Below are 17,338 nucleotides of genomic sequence, written 5' to 3' on the forward strand. Positions count from 1 at the left end.
CAAACTCAGAGCAAACATTTTTCTCACCCAATCCTGGTTCTGTCTTCATTGCTGCTCCCGGGGATGGGTCCGGTACGGAGACCTGGCTACAAAACAACCAGTTAATCCTACTGGCCACACTCACCCCCAGGACCCAGGCAGGCTTGTGCATGCAGGCAGGACCCCCACTCTGCAGCCAGGAGCTGGCCAAGCCCCCATGCCCAGCCGGTAGCTACTTTGGTGCTGGGCACGGAGCCAAGTGCCCTCAGCCTCGCAACACCCACAGGTCTGTGGCACCCAGCAGGGTGGGAGCACAGAACCGCTGTGCCCTAATGCTGAGGTGCTGTGGGCTGGCCAAGGACTTGGGGGATCACACACTGCAACTTGCTCCGATGTGACAGTGTCCAGGCACACCTCCACCTCACACACAGCATCTGGTGGTGTGGGGAGCCCTGGGCCAGCTCCAGCAGAGCCAGGAAGGGCAGGGATGGGTTGGTACCGGAGGGGGTAAAGTTTGTGCCCCCCCGGCACCCTGCCAGCACTGGGCTTGTGAGAAGCCAGGGCAAGCAGCACCCAGAGGAGCAAGGACAGTGTCAGATGGAAAGCCGGTGCATTTGTGCCTCTTGAGGGCAAGGACAAGAAGGAGCTAGCTATAAAAACACAAGTGTTTAATTGCAACAGAGCAAACCAGGCAGATCTGGAACTGAGTGGTCACGCCACCAAGGCAGGAGGGATGGTGGAAAGGCAAAGCTGTGCCACAGCCCTAGCCTGTGCCCTTCCTTCCTTCCATGCAGGGCCTTGAGCCTCAGGAGCTCACCCACCTGATCTCTAAAAGATGCACAGCACCTCCCAACACCCCCAGCAAGGTCTGCCAGTGCCAGCACAATCCTCCTCACCCCAGCTGCCTTAGAGACCACAGTGCAGCTCAACCACCCCAGTGCAGTGCCAGCAGTGCCCACAGGCCTGGACATACAGCCCAGGAATCTGTGCTTGCACCCCCCTTACCTGGGCTTTTTAATAAATACATCATCATCTTCCACTGAATGCAGCAGGGAGAAAGGAGGAGACAGTCAGTCGGCGGCAGCACGGCCCCACACAGCACAAAGGGTTGAGGACCGGGCACCCCTCCCTGCTTCCCCCACACCCCGGGCACTACTGGGCACCCCGGGCACTACCCACACATGGCCAACACACAAACAACACAGGACCGCCACGGCCGCAGCCCGGTGCCACCTCAACCCACAGCAGCCGACGGCTCCATGCAGCCCCAGACCCACAGGGACTTACGGCCATCAGTGCCCGTCAGCCGGGCCAGTTTGCGGAAGGAGCGGGACTGGGAGGTGCCGGTGCGGGGCTGCCAGTCCTCAGCATCCTCAAACAGCCGCAGCTTGCCCGGGTCACACGCGGGGGTGGTGGGGGGCTCCAGGGGCTGCGGGGGCTGCCTGCGAGCGACGGGCGGGAGCTCAACCGGCAGTGATCTGACCCTGGCACTGCCCAGCTGGCAGCACTGCCCGAGGGCTTTGTACGCACAGACCCCACCACAGACTCACCGCGGCTCCTCCGTACCACAGAACAATACTTGGGGACTTCTGCGGTGTAGAGAAAATGGCAGCACAAGGATAAATCATGGGCACAGAGCACACTTAGCATTCCCCACGGCTCATCCCCAGCCCCACAGTGACGCCAGCAGAATTCGCTCCTTCCAGCTCCCAGCTCCCCTGCAGCCCCACCCCAGTATTGCTGCCTCTCATGCTGAGGTGTCGGCGCTGCCCTGGATATCCCGATGCCCACAGCCAGGCTGTGCCAGTGCCACCAAACACCACTGACTCTTTGTGTAAGGACAGTGCAGTGCAGTGGAGCCTCCCCACTGCCAGCAGTGCCCAGGGTCCTGCCAGGGTCACCCAGACTGGGGACAGCCCAGCATCAGGCCACAGCAGCAGGGGACAGTACCAGTGTGGTGCCCCGGCAGGACCCTCACAATGAGACGGTCACAGCTGTGGCCCAGCGCCGGCGGTGCCCATTGCAGAGCTGAGAGCAGTGCGGGTGCTGCGGTTCTGTGACCGCCTCAGCTCTAGAAAGAGGGAAAGGACACAGAGGGACAGGGAGCAGGAGGTGACAGGACAGCACAGCACAGGACAGCCACTGCCCACCCCTTACCTGGGCTTCCTAACCGGCTCATCCTCATGGTCCTCAACTGAGCGCAGCAGGGAGAAAGGAGGAGACAGAGTCAGTCGGCGGCAGCACGGCCCCACACAGCACAAAGGGTTGAGGACCGGGCACCCCTCCCTGCTTCCCCCACACCAGCACCCCGGGCACCACCGTGTGCCCACACACGGCCCACAGCACACTCAGGGCCCCCACAGCCCCACACGGCCTGCACCAAACACCGGGATAACACGGGGCCACCACGGCCACAGCCCGGTGCCACCTCGACCCACAGCAGCCGACGGCCGCAGGCAGCAGCAGGGACTTACGGCCATCAGTGCCCGTCAGCCGGGCCAGTTTGCGGAAGGAGCGGGACTGGGAGGTGCCGGTGCGGGGCTGCCAGTCCTCAGCGTCCTCCATCAGCCGCAGCTTGCCCGGGTCACACGCGGGGGCGGTGGGGGGCTCCGTGTGGGGCGGGGGCTGCCTGTGAGCAACAGGGGCAGGAGCTCAGCCGGCACCAATGTGGCCCTGTCCGGCCGTCAGCACGGGGCAGCCATGGCCAAGGCCCCGGCCCACACTGACCACTGCCACAGCCCAGCACTCACCGCTGCTCCTCCGTACCACAGAACGACCCGCGGGCATCCCTGCTGCGGTGACAAAATGGCGGCACAACGGTGAATCTCTGGCACTTGGCACAGTGTTCCCTGTGCCTTATCCCCAACCCCAGGTGGTAACAGCAGCACTCCCAGGCAGCCGCCCAGCTCCAGCACTCACTCACTGCTCCAAAGCAGGAGGCTTTGCGGAAGGGGAAGGCAGAAGAGCCACCCCCAGCAGGAGCACTCAGATGCTGTCCCAGCTCAGCAGGACACGGCCTTCCCCCACAGTCCCCGCTCCTTTCCTCACACAGCCCAGCCCCACAGAGCAACCAGCAGCACGCAGCATCTCTGCCCGGCCCCTGCAGCCCCTCGGGCTTCAGCACCCTATATTCCAGCACTGCCCAGTGCCTTCCAACACCCACAGCGAGGTCTGCCAGTGCCACCACACTCCCCCTCGCCCCAAGAGTACACCTCAACTGCCCCAGCTCAGTGCCAGCAGTGCCCACAGCCCTGCCCGGGACATGCAGCCCAGAGCTCATGCTGCGCCTCACGCTCCCTTACCTGGGATTCTTAACAAACACATCTTCCACTGAGCACAGCGGGGAGAAAGGAGGACAAAGAGTCAGTGGGCAGCAGCACGGCCCCACACAGCGCGAAGGAATGAGGACCGGGCACCCACTCCCTCTCAACCCCAAAACCAACGCCCCAGGCACCACCACGGCCCACAGATGGCAAACACAGCAACAAGATGGGGCTACCATGGCCACAACCCAGTGCCACCTCAACCCACAGCCAGGGCCATCGCCGGACACCCGCAGGGACTTACGGCCATCAGTGCCCGTCAGCCGGGCCAGTTTGCGGAAGGAGCGGGACTGGGAGGTGCCGGTGCGGGGCTGCCAGTCCTCAGCGTCCTCAAACAGCCGCAGCTTGCCCGGGTCACACGCGGGGGTGGTGGGGGGCTCCACGTGGGGTGGGGGCTGCCTGTGAGCAACAGGGGCGGGAGCTCAGCCGGCACGGGCCTGACCCTGCACTGCTCACCCAGCAGCATGGAGCAGCACTGCCCGAAGGCCCAGCACACAACAACCCCTGCCACAGCCCAGCACTCACCACTGCTCCTCCACACCAGAGAACGACCCGCGGGCATCCCTACAGTGCAAGGAAATGGCGGCACAATGGTAAATGACCGGCACACGGTGCGGAGAACTCTGCAGAGCTGATCCCCAGCTCCATGAAAGGCTGACCCCAGTAAAGATGCCGGCAGCACTCGCTCCAAATCAGCCACCACGAAGCCCCACAGGCTCCCATGCATGAGGTCCCAGTGCTGCCCTGGCTTTGCCAGTGCCACCAGACCCCAGCAACCCACTGTGTCTGGGATGCCATGGTGCAGTGCAGCCTCCCTGATGCCAGCAGTGCCCAGGGTCCTGCCAGGGTCACCCAGACTGGGGACAGCCCAGCATCAGGCCACAGCAGCAGGGGACAGTACCAGTGTGGTGCCCAGGCAGAACCCTCACAATGAGACGGTCACAGATGTGGCCCAACACAGAGGTGATGAGCACAGTGCGGGTGCTGCGGCTCTGTGACCGCCTCAGCTCTAGAAAGAGGGAAAGGACAGAGAGGGACAGGGAGCAGGAGGTGACAGTACAGCACAGCAGAGGACAGGAGCTGCCTGCTCCTTACCTGGGCTTCCTAACCGGCTCATCCTCATGGTCCTCAACTGAGCGCAGCAGGGAGAAAGGAGGAGACAGTCAGTCAGCGGCAGCACGGCCCCACGCAGCACAAAGGGTTGAGGACCGGGCACCCCTCCCTGCTTCCCCCACACCAGCACCCTGGGCACCACTCTATGTCCACACATGGCCCATAGCACATTCAGGGTTTCATGGACCCACACTGATTGCAGGGATAACACGGGGCCACCACAGCCACAGCCTGGAATCAGCTCAACCCACAACCACAGGCAGCTCCATGCAGCCCCAGACCCGCAGGGACTTACAGCGGCCATCAGTGCCCGTCAGCCGGGCCAGTTTGCGGAAGGAGCGGGACTGGGAGGTGCCGGTGCGGGGCTGCCAGTCCTCAGCATCCTCCATCAGCCGCAGCTTGCCCGGGTCACACGCGGGGGCGGTGGGGGGCTCCGTGTGGGACGGGGGCTGCCTGTGAGTGACAGGCAGGAGCTCAGCTGACACTGACCTGACCCTGGCTCTGCCCAGCTGCCAGCACGGGGCAGCACTGCCCAAGTGTCCCGCACACACCAACCCCTGCCACAGCCCAGCACTCACCGCTGATCCTCTGTACCACAGAATGACCCACGGGCATCTCTGCAGTGCAAGAAAATGGCAGCACAATGGTAAATCGCTGGCAGGTGGTATTTCCTACAGCTTATGCTCAGCCCCATCAATCTCTGAGTCCAGCAGTGATGCCAGCAGCACTTGCTCCATAAGAGCCACCACAAAGCCCCATGGGCTGAGCTTCCAGCGCTGCTGCACACCTCCCAACATCCTCAGCCAGGCTGTGCCAATGCCACCAGACCCCATCAATGTGCCATGTCTGGGATGCTGTGGTGCAGCTCAGCCACCCACTGCCAGCAGTGCCCAGGGTCCTGCCAGGGACAGCCCAGCGTCAGGGCACACTGGCTGGCGACAGAAGCACTGCAGTGCCTGGGGATGGACCCTCACAACGAGATGGCCACAGCTGTGGCCCAACACAGAGGTGATGAGCACAGTGCGGGTGCTGAGGTTCTGTGACCGCCTCAGCTCTAGAAAGAGGGAAAGGACACAGAGGGACAGGGAGCAGGAGGTGACAGGACAGCACAGCACAGGACAGCCACTGCCCACCCCTTACCTGGGCTTCCTAACCGGCTCATCCTCATGGTCCTCAACTGAGCGCAGCAGGGAGAAAGGAGGAGACAGAGTCAGTCGGCGGCAGCACGGCCCCACACAGCACAAAGGGTTGAGGACCGGGCACCCCTCCCTGCTTCCCCCACACCAGCACCCCGGGCACCACCGTGTGCCCACACACGGCCCACAGCACACTCAGGGCCCCCACAGCCCCACACGGCCGGCACCAAACACCAGGATAACACGGGGCCACCACGGCCACAGCCCGGTGCCACCTCGACCCACAGCAGCCGACGGCCGCAGGCAGCAGCAGGGACTTACGGCCATCAGTGCCCGTCAGCCGGGCCAGTTTGCGGAAGGAGCGGGACTGGGAGGTGCCGGTGCGGGGCTGCCAGTCCTCAGCGTCCTCCATCAGCCGCAGCTTGCCCGGGTCACACGCGGGGGCGGTGGGGGGCTCCGTGTGGGGCGGGGGCTGCCTGTGAGCAACAGGGGCAGGAGCTCAGCCGGCACCAATGTGGCCCTGTCCGGCCGTCAGCACGGGGCAGCCATGGCCAAGGCCCCGGCCCACACTGACCACTGCCACAGCCCAGCACTCACCGCTGCTCCTCCGTACCACAGAACGACCCGCGGGCATCCCTGCTGCGGTGACAAAATGGCGGCACAACGGTGAATCTCTGGCACTTGGCACAGTGTTCCCTGTGCCTTATCCCCAACCCCAGGTGGTAACAGCAGCACTCCCAGGCAGCCGCCCAGCTCCAGCACTCACTCACTGCTCCAAAGCAGGAGGCTTTGCGGAAGGGGAAGGCAGAAGAGCCACCCCCAGCAGGAGCACTCAGATGCTGTCCCAGCTCAGCAGGACACGGCCTTCCCCCACAGTCCCCGCTCCTTTCCTCACACAGCCCAGCCCCACAGAGCAACCAGCAGCACGCAGCATCTCTGCCCGGCCCCTGCAGCCCCTCGGGCTTCAGCACCCTATATTCCAGCACTGCCCAGTGCCTTCCGACACCCACAGCGAGGTCTGCCAGTGCCACCACACTCCCCCTCGCCCCAAGAGTACACTTCAACTGCCCCAGCTCAGTGCCAGCAGTGCCCACAGCCCTGCCCGGGACATGCAGCCCAGAGCTCATGCTGCGCCTCACGCTCCCTTACCTGGGATTCTTAACAAACACATCTTCCACTGAGCACAGCGGGGAGAAAGGAGGACAAAGAGTCAGTGGGCAGCAGCACGGCCCCACACAGCGCGAAGGAATGAGGACCGGGCACCCACTCCCTCTCAACCCCAAAACCAACGCCCCAGGCACCACCACGGCCCACAGATGGCAAACACAGCAACAAGATGGGGCTACCACGGCCACAACCCAGTGCCACCTCAACCCACAGCCAGGGCCATCGCCGGACACCCGCAGGGACTTACGGCCATCAGTGCCCGTCAGCCGGGCCAGTTTGCGGAAGGAGCGGGACTGGGAGGTGCCGGTGCGGGGCTGCCAGTCCTCAGCGTCCTCAAACAGCCGCAGCTTGCCCGGGTCACACGCGGGGGTGGTGGGGGGCTCCACGTGGGGTGGGGGCTGCCTGTGAGCAACAGGGGCGGGAGCTCAGCCGGCACGGGCCTGACCCTGCACTGCTCACCCAGCGGCATGGAGCAGCACTGCCCGAAGGCCCAGCACACAACAACCCCTGCCACAGCCCAGCACTCACCACTGCTCCTCCACACCAGAGAACGACCCGCGGGCATCCCTACAGTGCAAGGAAATGGCGGCACAATGGTAAATGACCGGCACACGGTGCGGAGAACTCTGCAGAGCTGATCCCCAGCTCCATGAAAGGCTGACCCCAGTAAAGATGCCGGCAGCACTCGCTCCAAATCAGCCACCACGAAGCCCCACAGGCTCCCATGCATGAGGTCCCAGTGCTGCCCTGGCTTTGCCAGTGCCACCAGACCCCAGCAACCCACTGTGTCTGGGATGCCATGGTGCAGTGCAGCCTCCCTGATGCCAGCAGTGCCCAGGGTCCTGCCAGGGTCACCCAGACTGGGGACAGCCCAGCATCAGGCCACAGCAGCAGGGGACAGTACCAGTGTGGTGCCCAGGCAGAACCCTCACAATGAGACGGTCACAGATGTGGCCCAACACAGAGGTGATGAGCACAGTGCGGGTGCTGCGGCTCTGTGACCGCCTCAGCTCTAGAAAGAGGGAAAGGACACAGAGGGACAGGGAGCAGGAGGTGACAGGACAGCACAGCAGAGGACAGGAGCTGCCTGCTCCTTACCTGGGCTTCCTAACCGGCTCATCCTCATGGTCCTCAACTGAGCGCAGCAGGGAGAAAGGAGGAGACAGTCAGTCAGCGGCAGCACGGCCCCACACAGCACAAAGGGTTGAGGACCGGGCACCCCTCCCTGCTTCCCCCACACCAGCACCCCGGGCACCACTCTATGTCCACACATGGCCCATAGCACATTCAGGGTTTCATGGACCCACACTGATTGCAGGGATAACACGGGGCCACCACAGCCACAGCCTGGAATCAGCTCAACCCACAACCACAGGCAGCTCCATGCAGCCCCAGACCCGCAGGGACTTACAGCGGCCATCAGTGCCCGTCAGCCGGGCCAGTTTGCGGAAGGAGCGGGACTGGGAGGTGCCGGTGCGGGGCTGCCAGTCCTCAGCATCCTCCATCAGCCGCAGCTTGCCCGGGTCACACGCGGGGGCGGTGGGGGGCTCCGTGTGGGACGGGGGCTGCCTGTGAGTGACAGGCAGGAGCTCAGCTGACACTGACCTGACCCTGGCTCTGCCCAGCTGCCAGCATGGGGCAGCACTGCCCAAGTGTCCCGCACACACCAACCCCTGCCACAGCCCAGCACTCACCGCTGATCCTCTGTACCACAGAATGACCCACGGGCATCTCTGCAGTGCAAGAAAATGGCAGCACAATGGTAAATCGCTGGCAGGTGGTGTTTCCTACAGCTTATGCTCAGCCCCATCAATCTCTAAGCCCAGCAATGATGCCAGCAGCACTTGCTCCATAAGAGCCACCACAAAGCCCCATGGGCTCAGCTTCCAGCGCTGCTGCACACCTCCCAACATCCTCAGCCAGGCTCTGCCAATGCCACCAGACCCCATCAATGTGCCATGTCTGGGATGCTGTGGTGCAGCTCAGCCACCCACTGCCAGCAGTGCCCAGGGTCCTGCCAGGGACAGCCCAGCGTCAGGGCACACTGGCTGGCGACAGAAGCACTGCAGTGTCTGGGGATGGACCCTCACAATGAGATGGCCACAGCTGTGGCCCAACACAGAGGTGATGAGCACAGTGCGGGTGCTGCGGTTCTGTGACCGCCTCAGCTCTAGAAAGAGGGAAAGGACACAGAGGGACAGGGAGCAGGAGGTGACAGGACAGCACAGCACAGGACAGCCACTGCCCACCCCTTACCTGGGCTTCCTAACCGGCTCATCCTCATGGTCCTCAACTGAGCGCAGCAGGGAGAAAGGAGGAGACAGAGTCAGTCAGCGGCAGCACGGCCCCACACAGCACAAAGGGTTGAGGACCGGGCACCCCTCCCTGCTTCCCCCACACCAGCACCCCGGGCACCACCGTGTGCCCACACACGGCCCACAGCACACTCAGGGCCCCCACAGCCCCACACGGCCTGCACCAAACACCGGGATAACACGGGGCCACCACGGCCACAGCCCGGTGCCACCTCGACCCACAGCAGCCGACGGCCGCAGGCAGCAGCAGGGACTTACGGCCATCAGTGCCCGTCAGCCGGGCCAGTTTGCGGAAGGAGCGGGACTGGGAGGTGCCGGTGCGGGGCTGCCAGTCCTCAGCGTCCTCCATCAGCCGCAGCTTGCCCGGGTCACACGCGGGGGTGCCGGGGGGGTGCATGGACTGCCTGTGACCAACAGGGGCAGGCGCTCAGCCAGCACTGACCTGAACCTGGCCCTGCCCAGCTGCCAGCATGGGGCAGAACCCACACCATCCCCTATAACGGCCCAGCACTCACCACTCCTCCTCTGTACCCCAAAATGACACACGGGGACCCCTGTGGCGGCGAGAAAATGGCGGCGCAAGGGTAAATCACCAGTACACAGCATGGAGCATCCCCCGTGGCTCATCTCCAGCCCCACAGTGACGCCAGCAGCACTTGCCCCAGTCCAGCTCCCCTCCAGCCCCACACCACAGTCACAGCATCTTGTACCCAAGGCCCAGATAAAGCCCAGTACCTCCCAACAGCAGCAGTCAGGCCACACCAGTGCCAGCAGGCCCCACCAACCCGCTGCGTCTGCAGCTCGGCCTCCCCAGTGCCAGCTGTGCCCAGGGTCCTGCCGGGGATGCCCAGACTGGGGACAGCAGCAGCACAGTGCCTGGGCAGGACCCTCATAACAGGACGGTCACAGCTGTGGCCCAGTGCTGGCGGTGCCCATCGCAGAGGCAAGAGCAGTGCGGGTGCTGCAGATCCGTGAATACCTCAGCTCTGGAGAGAGGGAAAGGACAGAGAGGGATAGGGAGCAGGAGGTGACAGGACAGGACAGCAGAGGACAGGAGCTGCACTCGCCACCAGCCATGAATGAGAGGCCAACAGTGGGGGGGGTCGAGCCCCAGCCCCACAGCCAGGAGCCGTGCCGCACCCTGTGCCGCCCCTTACCTGGGCTTCCTAACCGGCTCATCCTCATGGTCCTCAACTGAGCGCAGCAGGGAGAAAGGAGGAGACAGAGTCAGTCGGCGGCAGCACGGCCCCACACAGCACAAAGGGACGAGGACCAGGCACCCCTCCCTGCTTCCCCCACACCAGCACCCCGGGCACCACCGTGAGCCCCCGCATGGCCCATGCCACACACAGAGCTACTGCAGTCACAGCGTTGTCACCTCACCCCTCAGCCAGGTTGGCTCCAGGAACCCGCAGGCAGCCCCAGACCCGCAGGGACTTACAGCTGTCTGTGCCCGTCAGCTGGGCCAGTTTGAGGAAGGAGCGGGACTGGGTGCTGGTGTTGCGGGGCTGCCAGTCCTCAGAGTCCTCGATCAGATGCAACTTGCTGGGGTCATATTTGGGGGAACTGGGGTGCTCCTGTGGTTTCCTGTGAGCAACAGGGGCAGGCGCTCAGCCGGCACCATTCTGCCCCTGCCTGGTGGCACAGGGACTGGCACACACCACTTCCCCACAGTCCCGCAGGGATCCCCGCAGCACCCCCCTGGGGCCACCCCACACCTCTTCAAGCTCACAGCAGTGGCACGACAGCACACATTTGACACGTCACACATTGCCCTCCTCCCCACCCAACACCATCAGCAAAGGAAGGGGCCATTAAGGATGTCTTCTCAGGACAGATTTCCCATCTCTGCAGTTTGAGGCCAGCCCTAAAGGCCAGGAGGAGAGAGAATGGGGTAAGGATAAGCCAAAATCCAAATCACATGCAGGAGAGCTGCATGGTGCCTGACAAGCACCGATGATGCCGACGGAAGGGTGCACAGTGCAGCCTTTCTTGTGGTGGAGAGAGACCTGATGTAAGGACACCCTGATGCCCTTGCAGTCAGCAGCACCAGGCAGCACTCGCACCCTGCAGGCATTCAAGGCCAGGCTGGATGTGGCTCTGGACAGCCTGGTCTAGTGATTGGCAACCCTGCACATAGCAGGGGGGTTGAAACTCGATGATTGTTGTGGTCCTTTTCAACCCAGGCCGTTCTCTGATTCTATGGTTCTACGATTCTATGATTCAGACTAAGGACAGCTTGCAGCCGGGAACTGTCAGCCTGGGGACATGGAGCCCCTGGGCTAACTAACCCTGCCCCAGGAGAACAGGGCACCAGTGGACCACTAACAGGGAAAGAGGCATGCAGGAAGGCTAGAGAGAGCAGGCAAAAGGCTTACTGACTTGTCAAGGCTCTGCACCTGTAGGAGAGAGGGAAAGAGAAATGGAGAAGAGAAAGAAAGAGAAGGAAAGTGAAATTAGACCCACAGAACCCAAGAAGTTTCCAGAGCTCACTTACAGCCTGCACCACTCCCCCTGCCCCTGCGACACGTGCCCATCTCACCCAGGGCTGGGAGCACAATGGGCTGCAGGGGCAGTCACCAACAGACCAGATCGTGCCATCCTCAGCCCCCCCAAAACAGGCCTGGGCGCAGAGGACAGCCAGGGCCGTGTTCCCCATTGACCAGCTCCAGGGTCCTGTGGCCAGGAGCAGCAGCAGGCCGGGCACACAGCAGCAGAGCACACGGTGTGCAGACTGGAGCCTCCACGCAGGGAGGCATGGGCGCAGCACTGTGCAGGGCTCTGTGGCTTCCCTTTGCCCAGCACATCCCAGCAGCCTTGTGCTGTGGCCCTGGGCTGGTGCTGCTGATTGCAGCCACAGCCTTCCTGCCCCTTGCTGCAGGGCTGGCACAGATAGCAGTGAGCATCCTGCTCCAGCTGCTGTGTCATGCCCTCCAGGGCTCCCCAAAGGCTGGTGCAGGAGGACACCGCCCCAAGCAAGGAGGAGGCATATATGTGTGTCCCCACGTGTGACAGTCCTATTGCTCAGTCTCAGCACCTCAGCACGGGCACCACTGCCCACTCCCACCCACAGGTGCCTGGCATGCAAGGTGCAGCAGGGCCGGGCAGCGGGCTCCCTGGTATTCTTGGGGAGCAGGATGGACAGCAACATACCCATTGTGCTGGGGGGTGCAGGCGGGCGCCAGGGGCACGTACGTCACGGGTTTCGTCACCAGCCCAGGCCGTGGGTTCGGAGGTGAGCTGGCCCCAAAGGGCCGAGCTGTTTTGTTGAGGGCGGTGCTGGGAGCGAAGTTATATTTCGGGGGCTCAGAGCAGGGGAGTGAGTCCTGAGCGAGACAAAACACACAGACACGGGCTCACACGTTAAGCAGCATGCAAGGGGCAGCCCTGGGCCAGGCAGCACAGCAGGCAGCCAGGTGGGAAAGCTGGACCCGTTCTTGCCCGCAGAGCCTCGCAGTGACACACGGACATCGACAGCACGTGCAGCTCTGCCAGCCAGGTCCCCTCTCTGCAGGGCGTCTAGCCCAGGGACACCAGGCTGAAAACTCAGCCTGAGGATTAGTAAGTGCCCCGTGGTGGGGCTCTGCATGCACTCACACTGCTCACAACCATCCCAAGGCACAAAGCAGAAAGCATGCAAGTGGCTTCTGTCCAGAAGCCACCGGCCCCAGCCCTGTCTCCCCATGCAAGAGCGAGCTCCAGCACGAGCAAACACGGGGCCCAAAGGCTGTGCTGCAGCTGCCGTACATGCGGGGCATTTGCGAGCCTTCCAAACACACCCTGGTCCCCAAGAAGCCCTTGGGCCCCAGGAGCAAAGTCCACTCCTCCGGATAAGCTCAGAGACTTCCCCACCCCCAGCCCGGGGCTGAGCGGCCGCCAGCAGTGCTGGAGCAACACCTACCTTCTGCGGCTTCCCCAGGTGGTTCTGGGCTCTGCAAGAGAGGACACAGTGAGGCAGATGCTGCATGTGCCCAGCATCCATCCCGGCTGGCATGCGGACACTGAGGAGCTGCAACCAGGCGGCGCTACCCCACGGTCAGCGGTGATGGCTTAAAGCCGGGGATGCTGCAGATGGGATGAGGCCCATCCACCTGTGCAGAGCCCTCAGATCCAGCCAGGGCTGTGGGAGATGCATGATGCTGCCTCAGGGCAGCAGGGCCACTGGGCTCAGGGTGGCCATGGGTACAGAGCCACAGCTTCATTCCAGCTGCACCTGCACCGTAAGTTTTCAGGATCCACACATCCTACCTGCTCAGGGTGAGGCAGAGCCTGTCCCCGCAGGCGCGGATCCTGTTCTGGGCCTCGATGTGTGTCATGGTGCCGGTGCTCTCCCCGTCGATGTACAGCACCCAGTCGCCCACTCCCACGCCGGCCTGGGCAGCCTTTCCACCTGGAGTCAGCTGCAGGACAGAGAGCGTCAGGGAAACCGGCAGTAAACGAAGAGATGCTCTTGTGCCCCTCAGAGCCACGGAGAGGGCTACTGGGCACACCCCTTACAGCTCCTAACCCCATTACCGGACAGCCCCTGCAGCACAGTGCCACCACAGCCCAAACGCACTGGGACTGACGCAGGGACCCCCAGAGCACCCTGTGTTCCCCGGTTTGTTATCCCAGGGAGCCTCTCTCCCCTTGCAGCAGCTGAGCCCTGCCCCAGGCACCACGCTGCAGCACAGCACTGCTGGCAGACGTGCCAGCACCCAGGGACAGTACCAGCACCATCCCTACAGGTAGCCCGGGGACAGCCCAGGCGTTCCGAGGCGATGCCCAGCAGCAGAGGCCGTTGCTGGCTCAGCTGCAGCAGGAGGTCATGGAGCTGGCCCCAAGGTCCTGGGGCAGGAAGCGAGCAGGGTGAGTCAGGGCCCGTCACACAGCCCACAGCTCACCCCACGGGCTGCAAACCACAGGCATGCTCCTAGCCTTCACCGGGGTGGGGGAGCCCCCTATATCTCCCAGCTAGGTTGTACTCCTGTCCTGTCTGCTTCCTTCACCCAGCCCAGCAAAACGGGGCTGGGATATGCCTAGACCACCCCCAGACACCCCCACTTCAGTTGGAGATGTGCACGGCTCTGGCCCCAGCACCGCTGCACACAGCTCTCAGGTATCGACAGACAGACACTCAGACAGACAGACGTGGGCAGGCCGCAGCCATTCCTGCTTCTCCAGCACAGAACAACTCGAGGCGTTTGGATTCAGACCAAGTATTTCCTCAAGCCCTGTTCGACATGAACATAAAAGGAGCGAGCCAGATTCCCAGCACTGTCAGAGGGCTGGAAAATCCCTGCTGCCGAGCATCACGGCCCTCCTCGCCCATGTGCAGAGCCAAGCCCACCCCGAGCACAGCACCAGGTACCCCGGCTCCACTGCCATTCCCAGAGGACACAGCATCCCCTGCAGTACCCCTGGCACTACCTGGCACAGAAGGATGCTGGAGGCAGCAAGCAGCTCTGGCCGGCTCCCGGCCACTCCTACAAGCCCTAGCTTGCTGCCCCTGGGGCTGGGAAGCAGAATGGGTTTGGAGGCAGCAGTGGGAGCTGGGAGAGGTTTTCACATGGCTGCCTGGGCAGGGGGGAGTGCGGCAGGCTGCGTCACGCCGCCGCACCCAGGCTCACCAGGAAAGCCCTTCGGCAGGTGCCAGCTCAACAGATCCCAGCCAGGAGCTGCTCCAGCCTTCCCGTTTCCTGCACCGTGGGCTGAGGCTCCTGCCCAGCCCCACCAGTCACAGCTTCCTTCCTCGCCTCTCCGCCCAGCTGGGCCTTTGTCCTCACACCTCAGAGTGCCACCACAGCTGGGTGCCTCCATCCAGGGCCCCAAGTCCACCGGTCAGGCAGGCACAGGGGAGCATCCTCCTTGACACTGGGCAGACAAGGTGCTGGGACCCTGCAGAGCCCTGCCCTGCCAGCAGCATCTCCCCAGGCCCTGCAGCGGGGCTGGCCTGCACGCACGTCGCTGCTGCTCCGTGAGGCCCCAGCCCCAGGCTCTCAGAGGCTCCTCCATCTGATCAGACCCTTTGTTAAGCCCTGGCTTGCAGCCAAGAGAAACATTTTTTAGAGAATAAACTTGCTGAAGCCGTCTCTGTTTCTTGCAAAGATTGGTCGGCCCCAAGGCAGCGGCGTGGGTGACTCCGGCCTTGTACGGTGCCCCTGGGGTGGGTGCTGCAGAGACCCATGACCTGGGCTGGGCACACAGGGCGGGGGGCAGGCCCCATGCTGTGCCCAGTGCTGTGCTCAGAGCCACAGCCCTGTGCCAGCTGCCCCAGCGTCAGCAGCACGGGCGGTGCAGACACATTCCAAGGCTTATAAGGCAATTCTGCAGCTGGAGCTGCTGCGAGCACCCGCTGTGCAGGCCACCCAAGGACGGGGAGCCACACGAACCCAAGAGACAGCCTCAACCTGGGTAAGCATCACACCAGAAGCTCCCACTGGGTGCCCCAGACGTAAGCAGCTGGCAGCACATCTTGTGCACGTCCCTGCTCCAGAAGCCGGCTGGTTTTATGGACGGGACCTGTCCCAGGACCAGTGGGAGTGCAGCCTCAGGCACAGTGCCTGCACAGAGCTGGCCCCGAGGCACTGAGCCTGGTATCGTGGTGCAGACCAGGCCGGTCCCGCAGTTCACGCACAGAGAGAGCTGCCCCCGCACAGGACTGGCTCCGGAAGAGGCCCCCCTGCCTCCCACCACACCGGGACACGGAGGAGCCTGCACAGCATTTCACATCGCTGCTGCAGTTCCCTGCCCGGAACACCCCCAGCACACACTCCCCCCCGCCAAACCAGAGCTGATAAGGGGCTGGGGTGGCTCTAAGGGGGCTGAGCAGAGTGAGAACCAGTGCTTCAAGGCCCGGCTCGCTCACATCCCCTGTGCAGCTCTGCCTCAGCCGCTCGGACGCAGCGCAGCTTCCCACCCACGGGCAGGAGGGTGGGCGATACCGGCCCTCGGCAGCTCTTACCCTGGAGATGGAGAGCGGCATGCTGAAGTCCTTCCCTCCCTGCAGCCGGAACCCCCAGGGCGCCGGCCCGTTCAGCATCACCTTATAGGACTCCATCTCGCCCATCTCTGCAAAATGGAAGAGGGTGTGATCCTGACGTTATGCCGCACGGGAACGACGCGGGGAGCGGGCGAGGAGGGGGCCCAGCAGGACTGGGCAGGAGGAGACAGGTCACACTGCCAGCAGGAGCTCCACCCTGACCGCCCCACAGCGTGGTTAGGGACGCACCCCACATCCATCAGCATCTCCTAAGGGGTGCTGGAGCCGAGGGGCCGGAGTAACGCACGGAGCGAGACTCAGCCATCCCAAACCCGGGCCCGGCTCTGCCTTGCAGCACTGTTACAGAACCTCGAGCTGCGAGGAGCTGTTCCAGGCTGCAGAGAGGCAGCAGCACAGAGGGATGGCAGCCAGAGGCGTTCCGCCGGGTGAGCAGCACGGCAGCACGCTGCCACCAGGGCTGCCTGGCACGGCAGCTGGGCTGCAGCAGCAGCAGCTGGTCGAGCAGCTGTACCTGGGTGTGAGCCCATCTCCGCAGGGTTCCGGGCAGGAGGGATGGATGCCCCGTGCTCACGCTGACAGCTGTCAGCCGGCCCAGGCGCGGGGCACGCGGCTGCACCTCGCCTAAGGGGAACCGCGGGGACCTTCCGAGCCCTACGTGGCGGGCAAAGGCGGCTCTGGGACATCTCGTCGTGCCCCGACGGGGCAGGGAAGCCGCGAGGCCGGAGCCGGGAGTGCCCCCGCTCCCCCCCAGCCCGTCCCGGGCTATATAAGGCGTGTAAGCTGACACCCGCTGCTCCCCGCTCGCTGGGTGCAGGCTGCGTGTCACACATTCCCCAGCACGGAGCGGCCGCACAGCCCCGACGGGGCTCCCCGCTCCGAGGGCTCCGGCAGCACCGGGCCGGGGGCTGCTCGGGAGGAGCCGAGATAGAAGCCCCCTCCGGCGGGGGGGTTGTGCCCTCTACCGAAGGATGGGCAGAGCCACGTCCCGAGGGGTCGCCGCGTCCCGCGGGGCGCAGCCACGCCCCGACCCCCGCTCCAGCCCTGCCCCACGGGGGCCCCCTTACCCCGGCCAGCCCCACCCGCCCCACGCAGCCTCCTTTTCCCCTGCCCCGAGCGATCGCCTTCCCTCCCCAGACCCAGGACTCAGCCCCGGTCCCCGCTCCTCCCCGCACGCCGCGGTCCCGCCCGCACTCACCCACCCGCGGCTGGGCAGGGTCGCCCGGCGGTGCGGGGCCGAGCGGGTCGCGCCGCAACGGGCGAGCGGAGCAGGCGGCTGCGGGACTCGAACTCGGGCACCGCCCCCGCCGCGACCGGCGCGAGCTT

General features: G+C 64.1%; 1 protein-coding gene across 46 annotated transcripts in view; it reads right to left on the minus strand.

Moving 5' to 3' along the window:
- Nucleotides 1-17,312, minus strand: part of PDLIM7 (PDZ and LIM domain 7) — a 19,905-nt gene extending 2,593 nt beyond the window's left edge. For 2 of the 46 annotated variants that reach the window (XR_005839487.2, XM_040646969.2), the window contains exons 1-6: nucleotides 17,211-17,312; nucleotides 15,977-16,083; nucleotides 13,282-13,433; nucleotides 12,935-12,965; nucleotides 12,187-12,359; nucleotides 28-86 (exon numbers count right to left, since the gene is read on the minus strand). Coding sequence is in view for 45 of the 46 variants with exons in the window: in XM_040646969.2 (XP_040502903.1) it covers nucleotides 28-86; nucleotides 12,187-12,359; nucleotides 12,935-12,965; nucleotides 13,282-13,433; nucleotides 15,977-16,081 (520 nt within the window). In the remaining variant the exon portion in view is untranslated. Of the gene's footprint in view, nucleotides 1-27; nucleotides 87-984; nucleotides 1,019-1,266; nucleotides 1,422-1,529; nucleotides 1,569-2,136; nucleotides 2,174-2,453; nucleotides 2,609-2,729; nucleotides 2,772-3,281; nucleotides 3,310-3,546; nucleotides 3,702-3,827; nucleotides 3,867-4,397; nucleotides 4,435-4,710; nucleotides 4,869-4,993; nucleotides 5,033-5,555; nucleotides 5,593-5,872; nucleotides 6,028-6,148; nucleotides 6,191-6,700; nucleotides 6,729-6,965; nucleotides 7,121-7,246; nucleotides 7,286-7,816; nucleotides 7,854-8,129; nucleotides 8,288-8,412; nucleotides 8,452-8,974; nucleotides 9,012-9,291; nucleotides 9,438-9,548; nucleotides 9,588-9,768; nucleotides 10,020-10,190; nucleotides 10,621-11,415; nucleotides 11,433-12,186; nucleotides 12,360-12,934; nucleotides 12,966-13,281; nucleotides 13,434-15,976; nucleotides 16,084-16,526; nucleotides 16,702-17,210 lie in introns of those variants that run through there. The other 44 variants (XM_040646948.2, XM_040646958.2, XM_040646947.2 and 41 more) reach the window with 44 other exon arrangements.
- Nucleotides 17,313-17,338: the final 26 nt, after the last annotated feature.

This window comes from Gallus gallus, chromosome 13 (genome assembly GCF_016699485.2).
Source record: "Gallus gallus isolate bGalGal1 chromosome 13, bGalGal1.mat.broiler.GRCg7b, whole genome shotgun sequence".
Classification (NCBI taxonomy): Eukaryota; Metazoa; Chordata; class Aves; order Galliformes; family Phasianidae; genus Gallus; species Gallus gallus.